The sequence below is a fragment of the Strongylocentrotus purpuratus genome, unplaced genomic scaffold, assembly GCF_000002235.5.
Source record: "Strongylocentrotus purpuratus isolate Spur 01 unplaced genomic scaffold, Spur_5.0 spur5_scaffold_6, whole genome shotgun sequence".
Classification (NCBI taxonomy): domain Eukaryota; kingdom Metazoa; phylum Echinodermata; class Echinoidea; order Camarodonta; family Strongylocentrotidae; genus Strongylocentrotus; species Strongylocentrotus purpuratus.
The window spans coordinates 36,004,673-36,024,112 of NW_022145612.1; the positions used below are offsets into that span (position 1 = coordinate 36,004,673).

A 19,440-nucleotide genomic window follows, 5' to 3' on the forward strand; every position below is an offset into this window, starting at 1 on the left:
GCTTAAGGTAAAATACTAATAGCCAATACCTGTACCTGCATACCAACATTGGCTAAGTATTTAATCTAAGCTGAAAACTGAGTAAAATACTTCTGGTATATTCAAGTATTGAATTGATAATACAAACATTTCAACAAACAATATTTTTAAATCATGCAGGTAAAAAAGTACCTTCAAATTTCAATTTCAAGCACACAAACTTTATACCCAAGCAATGTTTAATAGAATATCAAAGATTGTTAGCTGCCTTTGCCATTAGAGAGGGGTTCAAGGTGTTTGTTGTCATTTACATGTAACATCTTTGTCATGTACTCGGCATGTTAACCCTTACTGTACTGGGGGGGGGCCTGGGAGGCCCCCCCCTCGACATTTTCGGAGATTGCGCCGCAACCGCTTGAAATTTTGAATTGTCGGTTCATGACTTTTTTCCCTCAAGTCTTACGCACGTTTTGATACCATTTTCGTCGCAATCGGATATACCTGTGAGGTGTTACATAAGAATTAGTATGCGCATGTCATCAAAAATATGCTATAATTGCATATATTCATGTACAAGCAGAAATGTGAATACAGGTTTAGATGTATTCCTTCCTTAGTGGGTGATATGAATTGATATCGAATTGCTTTTATATGTTTCTCAAAGTAACTTGATGTATTCCAGAACAAAAGAATACATAAGAAATAAAAACAATAGATATAATAAGAAATAAAAAACAATAAAATACATAAGAAAATAAATATTTGAAAATCGCATCAAATTTGCATAAATTATCATCATTAATTACATCCAAATAAATATTTTGTGTTAGAAAAGAAGTTTCATATGAATAATGAGTTTCAACGTTCAAAAAGTGAAGTTTGACACGTTTTCTGTAAAATGCATAAAATTAGCATTTTGCATAATTAATTAGGCTATAACGACAAAAATTTGCATATTCGCAAAAAACTAATTACACCATCTTGTTCGTTACGTAAATATCTACAAACATGCAAATTTTCGTGTTCATCGGACATCCGACGGCCGAGATCATAGGGGGGGGCCTCCCAGGCCCCCCCCCCCCAGTCAGGAGGTGCTCAAAATAGCCCAGTACAGTAAGGGTTAATATTGTTCTATCCATCTTACCATATTCCATATCATCAAACTTCTCCTCATCATAATCCTCCTCTTCATCCCCTCCTCCAAGCATGAGTAACTCTTCTTCTTCTTCATCCATCTCCTCATCTTCTTCCTCTCCATCTTCTCCTTCTTCTTCTTCTTTCTTGCCTCTCTTGATGAGGCTTTTGAAGGACTGCATGAGAGTGGAACCCATGCTTTTTTTCTTGTCCTCCCCCATGCTGCTAGCAAAGGAGCGGACAGAGCGTGAGTCTGCTGCTGGCTTTTTGGATGCAGTAATAAGAGGCTGGTCAGAAGCTGCAGGTGTGTGGATAGGATAGATAGTGGGCAAGCGATTCAAGGGGAGATTCGAGCAGAAGAGAAGAGAGCCAGATGGACAAACAGACAAATAGACAGAAAGACACACAGGCAGTGGGTAACAGAGAGAGGAGATAAACGAACAAAGAGAGGTAAAGAAAAGGGGAGAGAAAAAGACAGAAGAATAGTGAAACAAGGGACACAGAGAGATGGAGATAGATAAATAGAGAGAGAGAGAGAGAGAGAGAGAGAGAGAGGGGGGGTGGGACATAGAATGCAAGACAGAATATAAACACAAGGAGATGTAGAGGCAAATATAAATTGAAAAAGAGATAGAAATAGGTAAAGATGGAAGTATTCATATCATTTCATCAGCAGAGGATAGAAGCAAGAGAAAGGGCAGAAAGCATTAACACATTTAAAGTACAGTGGAAAAATAATTTGAAATATAGATACCGGTAAAACATCGAACATGTAACAATATACGGAATGAAAAAACATGGACATATTGAAAATGACAGAATGAGAGGAGAGAGAGAAAGAGAGAAAGATACTGAATTGTTAATATTATTGAAAGCAAGCATAAAGTAAGCATTGAGAATTTACAATTGTTAACATATCTGATGCACATTCAAATAGTTGGACAAATCTTCATCACAAGCAACAAGCACTTCCACTAAATGTGTTAGTACAAATCATCACTGAATACCCTGCCAAAGTTAAATATTTATGTTATAATGAAAATGCTAAGCTCACAAATCATTTTGTTGTGTGTGTGTGTGTGCTTAAACTTGCATGCAAAGTATGCAAATAGCATTCAAGCATATTGTTCTTTTTGATAAAATGGGATATCATCATGATGTGCTGAAAGCAAGCCTTAACACAACAAATGTTGTACCTGGTATGGACTGTAGTGAGCACAAGTCTTGAGAAACCTGACTTGCTATTCCTGATTCAACACTCTGATCTAATACAGAACATATGCATTGATTATTAAACATCATATACAATTACTCAGCTAAAACAACATGAAAAACCAATATAAATGTCACAATGCACTGGGTTATACCACTGCTCAAACAGATTCATTGAATAATAACTGTCAACAATGTTTAATTTGAATCAGCGTCTGGTAGGTTTAGAAACTTAATACATTCTCCTGAGAGCCTTAGCTCTATGTTCTGTAAATTTTTGTCATTATTTCCATTATAGGGATCTCAGGAAATGACCTACAAGATGAATTAAAACCCACAGTACATTTGTCTCTTCATTCTTAAGCCTTGTTCAGACACATTGTCAGCACAAAAAAAGAGAAAACCTAGAACAAAACACTGTTTACTATTATCAGACAGAGATAATGAGGGTATACCTGGAAGAAGGTATACTGGGGGCCGTTTCTTGAAACTACAAGATCAACAACATCTCAACGCTATTGCTCAACTTGTCTGCTAAGTGTTTTACAAAACTTTCTTTGCCAAGATGAGCAACAACTTCCGCGACAATCCTAGTCATGGAGTTGGTTTCATGAAACGTCCCCCTGATATTTGTGATGAAGTATATGCAATTCCTGTGAGGCAAGACTGATTTGTGCAGAGGCGATTTAGGAACTTAAATGCTAAACAAGGGAAACGCTCTCGGCGGTCTCGCCTGCATAATGCAATTCAATATGATTAACCAGAACGTCAATGACGTAGCGCTCATCCGCATCTCGCAACAACAAATATCGTAAATTTTATGTGAACTGGTCAAAAAATAAAAATTTGATGCCCTGGAAGGGACATACCGGTAATTTCATTTCATTTGCATAAAGTACCATAAATAATCAATGGAGCAAAATCTCACAATTCTGTGTAGAAGTTTAGTGTTCCAAATTTAGCTCTACTAGATAAGGCAAACCAAATCAAAATCGGTCAAGAAATGAGGGAAAAGAAGCAATTTTTGTTATTTTTGGAATAAATTTGCATAAATTACCATGATTAATTAATGGAGAACAATTTCAAAATTCTGTGCAGAAGTTTAGTGTACCAAAGTTAGCTCTACGATATAAAGCAAACCAAATCAAAATCGGTCGAGAAATGAAGGAGAAGAAGCCTTTTTTGTGATTTCGAATAAATTTGCATAAATTAGCATAGATAATGAATTTCATGATTCTGTGTAGAAATTTTAAATCCCCCTCCTAGCCCTATCATATGAAACAATCAGAATCAAAATCAGTTGAAAAATAACGAAGAAGAAGCATTTTGAAAATCTTGATGTTCATGCCACAACAAAGTCTAAGTTTGTTGACCTTAAATGACCTTTGACCTTAACTTAGTGACCTGAAATTCTACTCACATGATTGGGGAGACTTGATAACCCTATAGTCCAAGTTTTATTGACTAAGAACTTATACTTTCAAAATTATATCAAAAATTCAAAAACTTAACCTTAGGTTCAGTTTTCGATGATGATGCTACAACATAGTCCAAGTCTGTTGACCTGAAATGACCTTTGACCTTGACTTTGTGATCTGAAATTCTACTTATATTACATGATTGGGGATACTTGATTACCCTATAGTCAAAGTTTTTATTGACTAAGAACTTATACTTTAAAAATTATATCAAAAATTCAAAAACTTAACCTTAGGTTAAGTTTTTGATGTTGACGCCGCTGTCACCGGAAAAGCGGCGCCTATGTCTCACTTTTTGCTACGCAGGCGAGACAAAAATGATGTCTCCTATAATAAGAGATGAAGAGTCATTAATTGCTAACAAGTTCATTGATTGCTTGAATGTATTGTGTGATGCACTATGGGAGTTCTGTGAGACATGAGTGATTTGTGTTGGGTGATATTGGGACTGAAAACATTAAATGTAATTGTTACCTGTAAAAAAAACATAATTAATTAATCATCTGACCGTACCTTGCGACGAAGTATGAGAATCTTGTGAGTCCTGTGAGACATGACTGATTTGTGTGGATGCAATGCTGGGGCTTGATGCACTCTTTTGCAGGGTGGAGTTTGAGGATGTCTGCTCTGCAGTCTGTTCTGGGTCCCCCTGGGTTATGCCGTCACCCTCAGGATTCTCTGTGCTTCTGTCTTGATCCTCACTAGTCACATTTTGAGGATCTAAATCTTTGAAAGGGACAGGAAAACATCTTTTTTAATTGATTATCATGTATAAGTTTATAGAATTCAGCTTAAATATTTCTCTGTTAAGAAATCACAGACTTTAGTATTGTATGTGTATCTATGCAGTCCTTCTGAAAGGCATTAACCCCTATGTCATATATTATTATCTAGAATGTAGGCAATCTAATTGGTCAAATGACACCACCTGACTGTGCATCATTCTTTCCTATCATGCGTATCTTGTATCATTTTCTTTCATATAATGCCCAATATCATCTGAGCTGATTATGCCTTATTTTCAAGTCTAATTTTTTAAAGTATATCTTTCTTGCAACTCTACAACATTTTTAAAGATACATTTATATTTAAACAAAAGTTAACTGGACTTTTTCATTTGATAATGAATTATCCCTACCTTTGGTACTGTCACTGTTTCCAGCAGTAGTTATGGTTGTTACAGCAGAAGTAGTGGAATTGTTTGACTGATTTAGGGAAACATTCTCATCTAAAAACAGAAACACACAAAAAGATTGTACTTAGAGGTTATATAACACTACAATGCATATTGTGTGAACATGTTTATATACAATAAAATGAGACGTCTCACTTGTCTCATAATTATGCCTTGCAACTGAATGCCAAATAACCATTTGCATGCAGCTTCAACTATGGTCAAATCATAAGACCAAAATCACCCAAGCGAAGATGGAGGCCATATGGAATACATATTGAAAGAACCCACTTTTAACAAATCACATATTCTGCTCCTATGATGTACTACTATCTTTGATTCACAACTTAATGAAAATTGGATGGATAACAACACACATAAAACAAGCAAATTTTTGTAATACAAAAAAGATATTTCAATTTATTTACTTTAAAAAGAATTACAATCAAAACTTTTAAGATGCATATATACAGAATAACATCACAGTAGATACCTCATGAATCATAGAAGAGTTTTCATTCAACCTTAAAATGAATCTAAATATAGGGTCCCACTGAAAGAATAATTCAAGTGAATTACCTTTGCATTCTACTTCTGTTTTAATAGTCTTGTTTTCTTTTCCTGGTTCTGGACTATAAACCTTCTCAACCATTGCTATCTTTTCCTTGCTCTTTGCGCTTGTCCCTGATGATCCTCTTGGAGAAGCTATAAAAGACAGACAGTGAAACCAATGATGTAACTTAATTGATAAATAAAATGGAGATGGGTCTCTTGTTTGTAATTTGCGGATCAATAAACCAATGAACAAATATTATTGCCCGATCAGAAGAAGTCATTGGCAAATTGCGTGTTAAACTAGTGGGTAATAATGTAGAGCCAACATACAGGTATTTTGTCATTTTCATTGCGCATTTATTACGCGTATGAGAAAAGGCACACTTTGCGCAAACCATATTGTGACGTAATAATCACACCCAAGGCACAATGTTTACAGTGTATCAAAAATTTCGTCAAGCACTGGATGCACAGTGCTGGTTGGACAATGTTTTTGCAACTTTTCATGCCAGGAAACCCTGTGCAGTGTAGGCTACTGTATTTTACATAATATAAAAGTATAAGATAGTAAAAGTTTCTTGTTTGCTCTAGATGTTTGATGTGGTTAATAATAGTAATATTAACTGCCTAATGTCATGTATCATATATCCTCACCTTCGGTTCGGGAGATAATTGCGGCCCTGCATGAAGGCAGTCAATATTACTTAATTATTTCTACTTTTAATTGCTGAAATCTATGCCAGTAAATGAGCATTCACAGTGATATGAACTGTCAGGATTTGACTAAAGGATGTGAAGAAAAAAAAGTCAGATTTGATGTTTCTTGAAAAAAATGCTAGGATGTGGACAATTTTATCTTTTCAATCAGCCTTTCAAGTTAAAGGAAACATAAATCTTTAGCTTGGACTCTCTTTGCTGATTTGAAAAAAAGCTGGCGAATAAATCATGTTTTTTTTACAGAACTCACTCTACAAATATGTGACTGGATAGGCAAGGAAACTCACATTTTGCTACACCCTCTAGTACTTTGACCTTCTTAGCACTCCGCAAGGCTGCTCTGCTTGTTGGTCTGTTGTTGGTTGGTTTAGGTTTAGCTGACTGAACTCTACCTGTAGATGGTCTAGTCTGCTTCTTAGTGATACCCGATGAAGGCGTCGGAGGAGATGGGAGAGATTGTGTTGAAAGATCCGCCTTGGGCTTCTTCTCCTGCATAGACTCCTTACTGGCCTTTAGCTTGGTTACCTCCGAGATGCTCAGAGATGCTTCTTGCCTAAGTCTGGTGGTGGCTGACGGCATGGAATCGCTTGAAGGGCCACTAATTCGTCTCTGTTCAGAGTGCAGGAAGTCATTCTCCATATCTTCATCACCCATTGTCTCAAAACTTTGGCCTACTGCAAGAGACACACCGCTATCTACAGAAGGCAGGTTTGATTTGGAGTCAAAGGTCACACTCTTCTGCTTTCTGAGGGGAGATTTCTCCTTCTTCACAGGTTCTGTAAGAAAAACGAGATTGTATTCTCATTAATTTAATACCAGCAAGAATTAGCTCTCTCCTTTTCTTTCATTAATTGGCTCTTTAATCTTCCAAGCCCTACTATCTTTCAACATCATTTTATTCCATTCTGCTATGATCGGTTTTATTGCCCCCCCCCCCTCCCACCTTCTCACAGTATCTACTCCTATTTTATGACAATTTAAGCTTACTAGGAGGTTGCTTTTGCAGGAAAGAGAAATGATCTGAGAAAATTATCATTATTGTATTTGTCAAATCTACATCTAGTAAAACGTAACATGATATTTTAGACAGAGGTCGTTAAAAGTAAAGTGAAAACCTACCTGGTTTACTAGTGTTATTCTTGACCACACAATTACTATCATTCACACTGCCCGAGAGAGAGATGAATTTCTGTGATGATGCCACTGATTTAGGTCTGCCTGGTGGTGGAGCACTGTTCATGAAATTAACTGCTTTCTCCAGCAAAGACATGAATTCTGGCCAGCTAAACATAACAAAAACAAATATTCAAATGCATGGATGTTATTGAGATAAATCTGCTTTGTAAATGAATCAAGAGACGGTGAAAGCCATGTGTACACCCCCCCCCCCTCCCTCAGTCCTCCCGCCCCTTTCCCCTTGGTTATAACGGGGGTGATATCCTCATAAAATTCACTTTCCCTTCCCATGCAGGTACACGGGATGCTTCATAATTAATGGGGATGAGGATGAGGATGAGCTTGATGAAGTGGATGGGGATGAGGAAGGAATCAAGCGCGTAGCCAGGATTTTATTTTAGGGGGGCGGTAGTGAGCACACAAAGCATGCGAATCACTTAAAGAGCGCGCAAAGCGCGCTCCTTAGGGGGTGGGTGCAGGGAGGGGGAAGACGATTCGTTGTACCTTTCTCGACTCTATTCCTTATCTGAATTCAGTCCGCCCCTCCTGCGCATAGCGCGGAAACTTGACGTATTATTAGACAAAGAAGACGATTCGTTGTACCTTTCTCGACTCTTAATCCTTATCTGAATTCAGTTTCCTCCCCTACTTTGAAGTTTCATTAAATTATTAGAGAAAGAAGATGACTCAAAGTACCGTTCTCGACTCTTAATCCTTGTCTGAATTCTGTTCCCCCCCCCCTCTCGCGCGAAGCTTTGACGTTAAATTATTAGAGAAAGAAGACGATTCGTTGTACAGTTCTCGACTCCTTTTCCTTTTTTCTTCCTACGTCCTCTTACTCTTTTTCTTCTCTTTCTCTCTCTTTTTTTTTGGGGGCGACCGCCCCCACTGCCCCCTCTGGCTACGCATCTGGAAGGAATGAAGATTACAATGACATTTAGGACATCAATAACAAGAAAGATAAGAACAACAACACTGCCACCAACAAATACTGAGAATAATTGAATAACTACCTAATGTTGCCATTCTTTTCATCATCACATCTAGTCATGAGCGTTGATAACAGAGGTCCAACAACAGGTAGGTGATACTCACTGCAGATCATACGAAGCTACAAGAAAAGAAATCATTGCACAAAAATGGGTCAGGTCACAATTCGATTTTCAGTGCTAGTACAGATTGACGACTTTTTCATTAAACAAAGAAGTGAATCATACAGCGTGTTTCTAATAGAAGCCATTATCCGGTTAATTATGGCTTGTAAGGGATAAATTTGCCTAATAGAAACTGACTTTCGCCGCCATTATCAGGATAATGGCCGTGAGAGCTGTGACACGTTTATGGGCAAAATTATCCTTCTTTTAGAAGGATAATGCAGGGGAAGCTAACCGGATAACGTAAGTAGAAAGTCACGCCGTTCCGATTGAGTGCACATAGCGGAGAGATACCGGAAATCAGAGTGATCACGTGATCGGAATATTTTACCCTGAAGCGCGCGACACTAAAATCCAAGGTTGACCCAGCAGTCCAACAATACTTTGCAGTGACCTTAGCCAGAGTTCGATGAACTTTTGCGCGATAATGCGCGTAGATAGAAACTGCTCTTCCCTGGCATTATACGCTATTTTCTGCAGAACATTTTAAATGGATAAATTCAGTATAACTAATAGAAACACGCTGATAGATTTAAATTCCTTCAGGTGTTAACCAATTCTGTGGTTTCAAACAAGTGAAACAAACTTTCTAAAGTAAAAGAATGGATTTTCCTTCTTCCTTCATTGTTAAATTTAGCTAGATATCTGACATAAGAACAGTCTTTGCAATGTATGTACCTATTTTTGATCCACAAGAAAGAAATAGCTTATTTTAGTCCAAACACATAAATTCAATATTTACATTAACATTTGCTGCTAACAGAATGGAAGTCAAGCCCTTGATTAATTCACATCCTCACTTTTGCTTCAATATCTTACAATGACTGGTGAATGTAAAAGGATTATGAAAGAATATTCAAGGAATAACATCTTGTTTGCAAGCACCCTGCATAAATGGCAATAACTCAGTAAAACAGCCTGAATGAGCTTACACAAAGCTATGTGCATATAGGGACAGTTAAATCTACTTGTCTAGAGCAACTGAAAAGTCTTGCATTGTCTTGGTTGCTCCAGTGTCAATACAGATAAAAGTAACATGATCCATCTAGATATGGTGCCATACCACATCATTTTTGAAGGGATTAATTTGAAGGGATTACTTTAAAAAACTGTTTATCATCGGAAAACATAAAATCACCTGTAAGAACTTAATATATGAAACATTGATCAAAGAGCATTAGAGTAACAACAACAAAATATACCTTTTTCTTTGGAATCAGACCATGTTGTGTGACATCAATGCTCTTACACTTAGTCCTCATCTCCTGCAGATCAAAGCCACCACTGGTCTGTAGGACCTTGTGAAGCTTAGTTAGTAGTTCCTTGTCTTGGGCATCACTGATAGCACTACTAAGGTGGCTACCTGATGTTCCCTGAGCATCTCGGTTACCATGCATCGCTAGCACACTGTCTCGACCTGGAGTTAAATAATGACATTTTAATAATATTTGAGAATAATACACATGAATTCTCCTCGGCATGATCTCATGCCAAGGAAAAAATTGATCATGGATAACGCTTCAAATTATGCCTCAAATGCTCAAAACTGATCTATTTCACCAGATTTATTTGAATTAACTGACTACATTGGAGGAGCCTACGCCTTTGAATGCTTTTTTAAACCAAAAATATGGCACCATGCAAATGCTGTGAATCATCATTATCACCTGGTCCAATGACTCCAATTAAGCAAACCATTTATTATGAACCAATTGAATTACATAGTAACAATATGTATAATAATCAGTGGCCAACAAAAGCTTAATAAAAGCTTATACAAATATTAATAATGTAATGGATCAGATTCATACTAAAAGTACATGATTATGATTTGTTCAGCATTCATGCAGCCTCCTGCTATGGCAGACATGGCAAGCTGATAGCAGCCAAACAGAATGGATAGATTAGCATAATTTAAGAGATAGTATTTGATATAAAACATTATATCCCTCATGTATAGTTGTTTGCATTGCGATTGTACAGAGCACGAAAAAGGTATAGATAAGTACTATCTACCTGAGATAGGTCTTTTTGTTAAGTAATTTTTTGCTGCTGCCCCAATTGCGCGACTTGCGCATTGAATAAGCATAGCAAAGTAGGTTACGCGAAATGTCAAAGTCAATGTCAATGTCAAATGAGCGTGCATCGACTGTATTACATGTACGCATGTTGTGCTTTGTAAAATCTAGCTGAAGCTAAACTGTCTGCAAAATCAGTTGTTTTAATTATGTAAAATTCACTTTAAATAGACCTTATTGCCAATGTGGGATATAAAACAAATATTAACCTCCTTTACTCGGGCAATGGATACAAACTATCATCGCCTCGGTGATCTCGGCGATGATAGTTTGCACCATTACCCTCGTAGTCGACTAATATTTGCTTAATATTTTGCTCAGTAAATACGAGCATTTTTATTACAATAGGACTTTCCTTATTTCTGTATTTCAAGGCAATCCATGATCCATACATTTAAGTATTGCTTCAACATACAATCTTTTTTGTTGGGTTTAAGCAATAGCTCGATCTTGTTGATACTCAACAAGACTTATAACATCATGTTTGACTTATTGTTTGAAGCTTTCAGTGTCATTCAGTTTTAAAAACAAGGATATCTTGATATAGTGTAATACATAATCAGTGTACGAGTCAAATTACCACTCCCTTTCACAGCTTTCATAGCAAGAAGTGCATTAATACACATGTAAATCGAATTTATGGTGTCTCTAGTTTTTGTTTCAAAAGGAAAAAGGGCGCAAACATACAAAAATTATTATTACAAATACAAACATTACTGATTTGTACCTGTTCTTGACTGTGCTTCTACCATAATTTTCCACAATGCTTCGTAGTCCAACCCATGCTTCTTGTTGAACTTTGTCTGAAGTAGTTTTGTTGTACGGCTTCGTAGTTTCACCTAGACAACAAACAAAGGAAGGAAGATCAAACTACATGAATGCACTGAAAGCAATAAAGTATGTACAACTCTTACCAATAAAGTTGAACCTTTCCAACTTCTATATTATTATCATCATTATCATTATTATTAAATGTAATAATATATTTCATTGAATCATCTTTATTTTACCTTCCCATCAAATGCTGAAAACTATGAATATGAAATTTATTTTGATATTACAGTTATAAGTGATAAAGAAACTATCAATTCAAGAAAGGCCACATTGCTCTAAACAATCAACATGTATCAATCTAAGCTCACCTTGTTCTCATTAAGTATACTGATGAGATCTTTGAGTGCCAGGCAATTTTCCTGATTGGCTTGACGACGGAACGAGATGAGAATAGAGCGTAGACGCTGTCTGCTGACCTCTTGTAAGCACTGACGGAGAGCTTCTAAGAGCTCGTCATTCACTGCATCACCATGAACATCGGGTAACAAGTTATAGCTTAATCTCATTGTTAAACCTACAATATAAAAAAGTACATCGCTATGATTATACCATTTCAGTATTTTTATTGGCATTATACTCATGTCTAAGTTTGAACATCATCATTATGATTTTCCTCGGTATAAATTATCATTATAATGGTTATTTGTTGTCATTGTTATACTATCATCACTAGTGTTATTATCAACATGATCATTTGTCATCACCATCGTCATATGATTCTATCTGTTAAATTCTCATCATGATCATTTTATCAATTTTCATTACAATTATCATAAATAATATCACTATATATATATAATGAAATTAAAAAAGCCCCTCTGCTTGGTATATTTTGCAAAGATCATATTTGACAAATGTTTTGTAAAAACTTTAACTTACCCAGTTCTGATGTTGAGGCTACAGTTTGCTTCTTTCCATTGTACATCGTGTCAGCTCTCAATTCCTTGTATCTTTCCTGCTAGTAATATAAAAAATAAACAGTTCAAAACAATTTTAATAATCTGTTCACATTACATGCATACCCTTATCGGGGAAATGTTTATAATACTTTTAGTTGATTGATCTTACTAGTCTAAACCTTACACACAAATTTTTTCCTTTACCGTATTCTACTACATGGGCATAGGAAATACAGAGTGACATAAAAATTGTCATAATAAAATAATTAGTATGAACAGTTTTTCATTATCTTCAAACACAGCAGTAGATGTCACTCTGAAGCCGGTGATACATTGAAAGTAGCCTTAAAGGTGAGATGAGAGTTCACAAACCTGGGAGATTAGCCTCATGGGATATAATGTTGCAGCTTGCACAAACATATGAATAAGAAGACCTAATGCTTCTCAATGGAACAATATTCTATATCATCATTACACACTGCAATACAATAATAATTCCATTTGAATGCAATACTAGAAGTATTGAATATATTAAATTGCCCTGGGGTAAATCTTTGCTTTGGTCTAAAAACTTGGCCACAACAACTAACACACCACTGAATTCACTTATTCCACAAAAAAGAAAAAATCAGGTTATCATGTTGTTACAAAGCAACAACATTTGCTAATTTTGGAAATGAAAGCGAGAAACACACATTTAAAAAAAGTGTAGTATGAATGGCAGGGTTCTTGCTCATTTTCAGAAAGAAAGTTGAGCACATTTTAGCTCAAGTGGAAAATGTTATTTTTATTAAAGGCACACTGCACTACTTGTAGCTACTTGCGCCCTCTATATAACAAACAATGCCTAATCGGTGACCAATGGTCCCCCATGATCCTCTTTTTCCTATGTTAACTGAGAGCTGAGTTGATGAGATAACCACCTGTCCAGTGACCTTGCAGGGCGCTCTAATCCGTCCTGTAAACTACGGCAATAGGTTTTGCAGTCGGACACAAAAATGGCAAAACATCGTTAAGACACTTATTTTCACAAGTTATGAAAGGAAATAACATGTTAACTAGCTCCACATTTTGCAATATTTTATGAACAAAAAGATATATCTAAAATAATTATGTCTGACCAGTTATTTTAACAAGTAATTTATTTTGGACAAATTTCACTGTCAAAAAGATCATTTACTGAGAGCCAAAAAGACATTAAATCTCTTTTAGATCACACCCTTCTTGCTATTAGCAGATGTGCACAATAGTTGCACACAGTGTTTGTACACAAGTAGTATTTCCACTAAATAAATTTGTCAATAAAGTGTACAATCTGAGCTCTATGACATACTGTTTGGTGGTATTAAAGGTAATACAATGTTTTGGTGTGGGGTCATGAATTTGGTTCAAATTAACATATTGGAAGCATAAGCGATCCTACATGTACAATATTCAGTGATCTTTGTCGCGGTTGAAATCGAGTCTAAAGTTGTGAAATTGTAAATAATAAACTCTTTATGTTGTATAGCTCCCTCTTGAGGTCAAGATATTATTTAAGCTGTAAAACAACGTTTCTTTACTAAAATAGACCAATGGCCATTCCCTTTCGGAAATTATGTATCACAACTACATATTCTGAAATTTTCGTGGTTGCAGCTACCATTGTATCAGTGGCCGTAGGCGCCATTTTAAATTAATCAAAATTTACCAGGAGCAGCGGTAAATTTTTATATTCCATTTTTTTTTAAAGCAGAAGTGTTTTAATTAGGAGCTAAATTTTCTAGTGCCTATTATACATCCACAGGGGCATCAAGTTATATAAAAATAGTGAAGAATCACTATCCAGCCAATTTTCACAATTTCCCAAAACTTTGTAATACCTTTAATTATAACATGAATGCTGATATACAAAGTAACAGATCAATTTTTCAATCATGCTTGCAAGCCAGAGATGTAATGAATAGCTAGGCATCTAAAGAATTTTATTCTATCTATAACGCTCTACTCTAACAACAATCGATAAGCTCAATTTCATTCATTTCAGATCTATGCATGTGGTCGATCTAGATGAATGCCTTTACAAGCAGCAAACATTTCAGAAATGAAAACAAGATCAAAGAAGCAGCATTGCAGATTTTCACATTGTTTGCAAGATTTATAGTGATTCATGCCTACAGCTATACTGGAAGAACCGCAGACAAGAAAAGTTTATAAATATAAAGAAATACCATAAAAAGGGTATACCAGTATGCAAAGAGAAAGATAAAGAAAAATGACAAAATGACAAAAAAATTAACAAAGTAAAAACATTTCTCTAAGAAACAATTTTTAAAATAAAGTACAAAACTTTTCATATAAAAAAAAAAAGATGTTGAATTTTGCAAAAGAAAAAGTATTTTTCCATGATTAAAATAAAATATAACATTTTCAAAACATTAACATAACATATACTGTTAGGGGTATGAAATAACGACCAACTTCATTTATTTTGCAATGTCACATTATACACTTATACATGTAATATTGAGATCCTGTGAGATTAATGACTAATGACCAAGTGTTAGTAGTTCTGTTGAAAGTTTACTCATACTAACTGTTTTCTTATTTTAAACTGTATTCTTCTCAAATTTATTTATCAGAAGGATTGTATTTGATTGTACTTGATGTAAAGTGCTGAATATGTATTTAACTCATTATTTTATTCTGCTCAGCATTCCACATAACAATACTGCATGTGTATCTAACCTCTATATATTTTCTGAATTTCTGTTACTAATTCTTACACAAATGTATTGGACTTTATAGCTGAAAAATATATAGCTATATACCACGTCAGTCCACGTGTATATTGAACATGAATAAAATACCTATTTCACTTCTTCACAGATGGATCATACATGATATTCTGCAAGGATATCATGTCATGCAGAATTGCACAATTTGTACAATATTGATCTCAGCAAGTGTAACTAGAGATTAATACCAAATGGCTGAGTCCAAGGTTGAGAATACAACATCACTGTAATGATTTCAATTTAGACTTCAGTTTCAAATATCCCATATCTTTTACATGTACAATAGATAGCCGAGATAGTCGCTCAGTCAGTTATGGAGCCTAATCACACACACACAAAAAAACATCAAAATTGGAAATTATGCATTCTCATAGGAATTACAGGTTAAATATGTCATGTTCATAAGGCCAGATGACTATTTTCTCACATTTCTTTAAGTTGAGATGCTTTGCAGCAACTTATGCAGCTTTCAGTCATCTTTGCTTGTTAGAGAATTGTTAGCTAACTTATCAGCAAGTTTGGTCCAGGAACAACCTCCCCCCCCCCCCCCCCCCCTTTCCCTTCAAAATAATCTGGCAGTATGTGCCAATATTGATTTCAATTCCTACCTATACTAGCACACTTGGGGTGTAGATGACATGTTGAGGAGAACAATAGTAACCTTGTTTCTTTGTTGGCCTACAGGTTAGGTATTTACATGTAACTTGATCATCACTCCACACCACTACCAACCATGGAGAATAGGGTTAAAATTTTGATTGAATTTCAACCCTTTGGTAAGGACAACAAACCAATATATTAAAGGCCCAATCCATGTAAGATTATTTTACAATTTTTCTAAAGCAACATGCCGTCTTGTATTTTGTGGGGGCATGTGACAGAGCATATACATTTGTACTTTGGGCAAGATAGACTCTTTCTTTAATTTATGTTGAACATATTTCCTCAGAATGTGTGGGCTTAATGTACCAATTTTTTTGATTTACATAATTACAATGTATTTAACTGAACAGACAACTAACAGAAAAGTATGCAGAAATGGATTAAAACAACAACAAGCACTAACTTTAAATGAAATAGATATTCTATGCACACAAAAGTAATGCAGCAAGAAAAAATGCAAAAAACAACAATATTTTGTGTATAAAATACAAGAAAATTCTAAAGCTTTCTCATTTTGTGCTTTGATGTGCAAACAGCATAAGGCAAAAACAATAAACTAATAAAAAATAAGAGGGGAAAAAAAGAAAAGGAGGAGCAATCACTCTATTCATTATGTTAGCTTTTTTAATCTAATATTATTTTGTTGTTCCTTATTCATTTAAATAGACCTATGACACTTTTTAAATCATATGTATTTTTAAATATCAGTTTTCTCTCTTCACTTTAATATATATTATATACACTGTTGGTCATAAAGGTGAAATAATTATTTTAACCCCAATTTATGGAATGATTTTGATAATGATTTATTCCTAATAGTAATAGATCTAAACAATAGTATGCATTCTCAGATTTTATTGAATAATAATTTGGAGGGAGAGAGAGAGAGAGAGAAGGAGGGGGGAGAAAGAAAAAGGACATATTTTCACTGAAAGTATATATCCCTCCTCTTTCTCCTCTATGAAGGTTTCAGAAAAAAGAAAAGAAAATACCGATAAAATTAGAAAAGCTGGCTACAGGCAGGGGCGTCGCTAGACCTTTTTCAGTGGGGGGGGGGGGGGGGTGTAGAGGCCAACAATTACCGATAAAAACAAGCCAACAATTAGTGCTTTGATGTGCAAACAGCATAAGGCAAAAACAATAAACTAATAAAAAATAAGAGGGAAAACAAAAGAAAAGGAGGAGCAATCACTTTATTCTGATGAAAGCAAATCTATAATAAGCTAGGACATCTGAATACCTGTGACAATATGCTGGAGTCGTATGAAGCACTGGGACTGAATGAGTCCTCAGTGTTCAAATAACCTGCTATAGAAGCCATTTTAACTTCTCCAGATTCTGCAAAATGAACTGCATGACAAGAACCTCTTATTAGTATGCTTCAAAATTGAACTTTTACCCATAAGTGAAATCTTTATATATGTACTTCTGCAAATGGTACATAATACATAACGGCTTAATCTTACTTCATATTTATGAAGTCAGAAATTACAAATTACAAATATCTTCCTTTTTTTTCCCTTGTCTTTTCTTAAATTTGTGTATCTGTTTAACTTTTTTTTTAATCTCACCTGACTGTCCATACATACATGTACATTCATCAAATACACAAGTTAAAGACATTTTCCCTAATTTCATTAACTCTGCTACCTCTATTTCGATCCCCCACATATTCTCTATAAATAATGAATTATCACTTACAGAAACCTCAATTTCTCCTCCTCAAAAGATCTGCATAATGAATGTCAAAGAACATCTGCTTGCAACCCTTAATATTCATTGTGAACTATTTTGTCGACATGATTTCCTGAATGCAATTATTCATGAAGTCAATTGATGTTGGGTTGCACTGGTAGCACAACATATACAGTACACGATGTTCACCTGATATACATGATATAGTGTACATATTTTATTTTATTTTATTTCTGCATTTTTCCAATTATAATAACAAAATATCAAATCAAAGAACATATAAAGGGGTAAGGTATAATACAAAATATACATACAATGATAACTTCATGTCAATTTTTTTTTTTTAAAACATAATATATAATAACGAAACTTAATATTTCTATAACATATTATTATGAATTTAAAATATTATCCAAACTGTCAGTTGAAAAAAGTGCAGGAGACCGCAAACATAAACGTCACTCTGTAATGCTCATCTGTTGAGAGCCAGAAGTTTATTAACTTTGTGTATTGTGATGGTTAACTATTTGCTGGATAAGCATGAAAAACAGCTGCTAAATACCCCCACCCCCCCCCCCCGATACGTGTGGCAAAGGGTACCGTACCCCCTGGGTATGGGGAAGGTTCACAAATGCCATTTTTTTAAAGAATTCCCAAGTAAACAGATATTTCTCTCTAGATTAGTAGATCTAGAAGATAGTCTACACCTATAGTTGTTGTTTTGTCAAATAAATCTTTTTCAGGTTTTTTTTTTTATAAGGAAAAAAAAAAATGTAAACAACTTGTATTCACAAAGCTAGGCTAAACTGTACAAAAGTACTCACATTCCCCAACATATACCAAAAGGCACCACCAATTCCTAGTCACATTTAATAGAGATAGGCCTAGTCAGTAGTGAAAGCACCCGCTGCATGCTGGTATTACAACCACTGATGGTGCAGCCAGAGGCCGATGTCTCACCCAGCTGCTCGGCAGCTCCGCAGCCAAGATCCTCCGACAGGAGAGACTCCGACTGTAGTGTTTACCCTCCGATCCCGGTCATTCTCTTTATCCTAAAATGGAATATTTTTTCATGTAGAATACTGAAAATTTGATACTAGAGGTCTACTCACGTTTTAATAGCTCTATATTCCTTCCAATTCAACTAGACATTCAGACACACATTCATGATCAGGTTCTCCAGGAAGTCCTTCGCTCTAGCCAAGAGATTGCTGGTACATGTATCTCTTTGCTCTAGCTCAGCGAGTAATACATGTAGATGCGGAGCGGCGTCCCGTTGTTAAGATACAGGTGCAGCTGCAGGCAGGCTCGTAAATTAATTAATTAAATCTCTGTTGCACTACAAGCTGCCATCACCGCTGCGCGCACGCTACAACCTGGTGGTAGTGTACGGGTTTGAGTGTCGCAAATTAGTTACGTAATCAATCGTGTTTTTTCCCTCTTATTTTTGTCCATGCACTATATTTATATGCTGCGTAGCTAGATTTTTCATGGGGGAGGGGGGGGGGGGCATGCGAATGGAGATAATAGGCTGGTAACACTCACGAATTTTATTGGCTACTTTGATTTCGTAGATACAACTACAAGCTATATCTACGCAACGTGACCTTGTTCGTATATAGCCCAACATACCAAATTATAACTATATATAGTTATTTTTATTAACAGCATTTTTTTCCAAGTGGTATGTTGCAGTGGCGGATCCAGGGGGGGGGCCGAAACGGCCGCGGCCCCCCCCCCCTATTGGCGGCGCAAAAAAAAGGGGAAAAAAAAGAAAGGAGAAGAGAAGAAAAAAAGGAGAAGAGAAAAGAAAGGAGAAGAGAAAAGAAAAGAGAAAAGAAAAGAAAGAAAAGAGAGAGAGAGAAAGAAAAAAAAGAAGAAGATTCCCCCCCCCCCCCCCCCCACCTCACTCCCA

General features: G+C 35.7%; 1 protein-coding gene across 6 annotated transcripts in view; it reads right to left on the reverse strand.

Moving 5' to 3' along the window:
• Window positions 1–18,684, reverse strand: part of LOC581284 (echinoderm microtubule-associated protein-like 4) — a 44,721-nt gene extending 26,037 nt beyond the window's left edge. For 2 of the 6 annotated variants that reach the window (XM_031000401.1, XM_031000400.1), the window contains exons 1-13: window positions 18,350–18,592; window positions 12,371–12,449; window positions 11,800–12,005; window positions 11,385–11,496; window positions 9,782–9,996; window positions 8,439–8,536; window positions 7,369–7,532; window positions 6,537–7,025; window positions 5,557–5,682; window positions 4,942–5,031; window positions 4,317–4,529; window positions 2,310–2,378; window positions 1,124–1,411 (exon numbers count right to left, since the gene is read on the reverse strand). In XM_031000401.1, the coding sequence (XP_030856261.1) occupies window positions 1,124–1,411; window positions 2,310–2,378; window positions 4,317–4,529; window positions 4,942–5,031; window positions 5,557–5,682; window positions 6,537–7,025; window positions 7,369–7,532; window positions 8,439–8,536; window positions 9,782–9,996; window positions 11,385–11,496; window positions 11,800–12,005; window positions 12,371–12,449; window positions 18,350–18,361 (2,161 nt within the window). In that variant the 5' untranslated portion in view covers window positions 18,362–18,592. Of the gene's footprint in view, window positions 1–1,123; window positions 1,412–2,309; window positions 2,379–4,316; window positions 4,530–4,941; window positions 5,032–5,556; window positions 5,683–6,536; window positions 7,026–7,368; window positions 7,533–8,438; window positions 8,537–9,781; window positions 9,997–11,384; window positions 11,497–11,799; window positions 12,006–12,370; window positions 12,450–18,349; window positions 18,593–18,637 lie in introns of those variants that run through there. The other 4 variants (XM_031000403.1, XM_031000402.1, XM_031000404.1 and 1 more) reach the window with 4 other exon arrangements.
• Window positions 18,685–19,440: the final 756 nt, after the last annotated feature.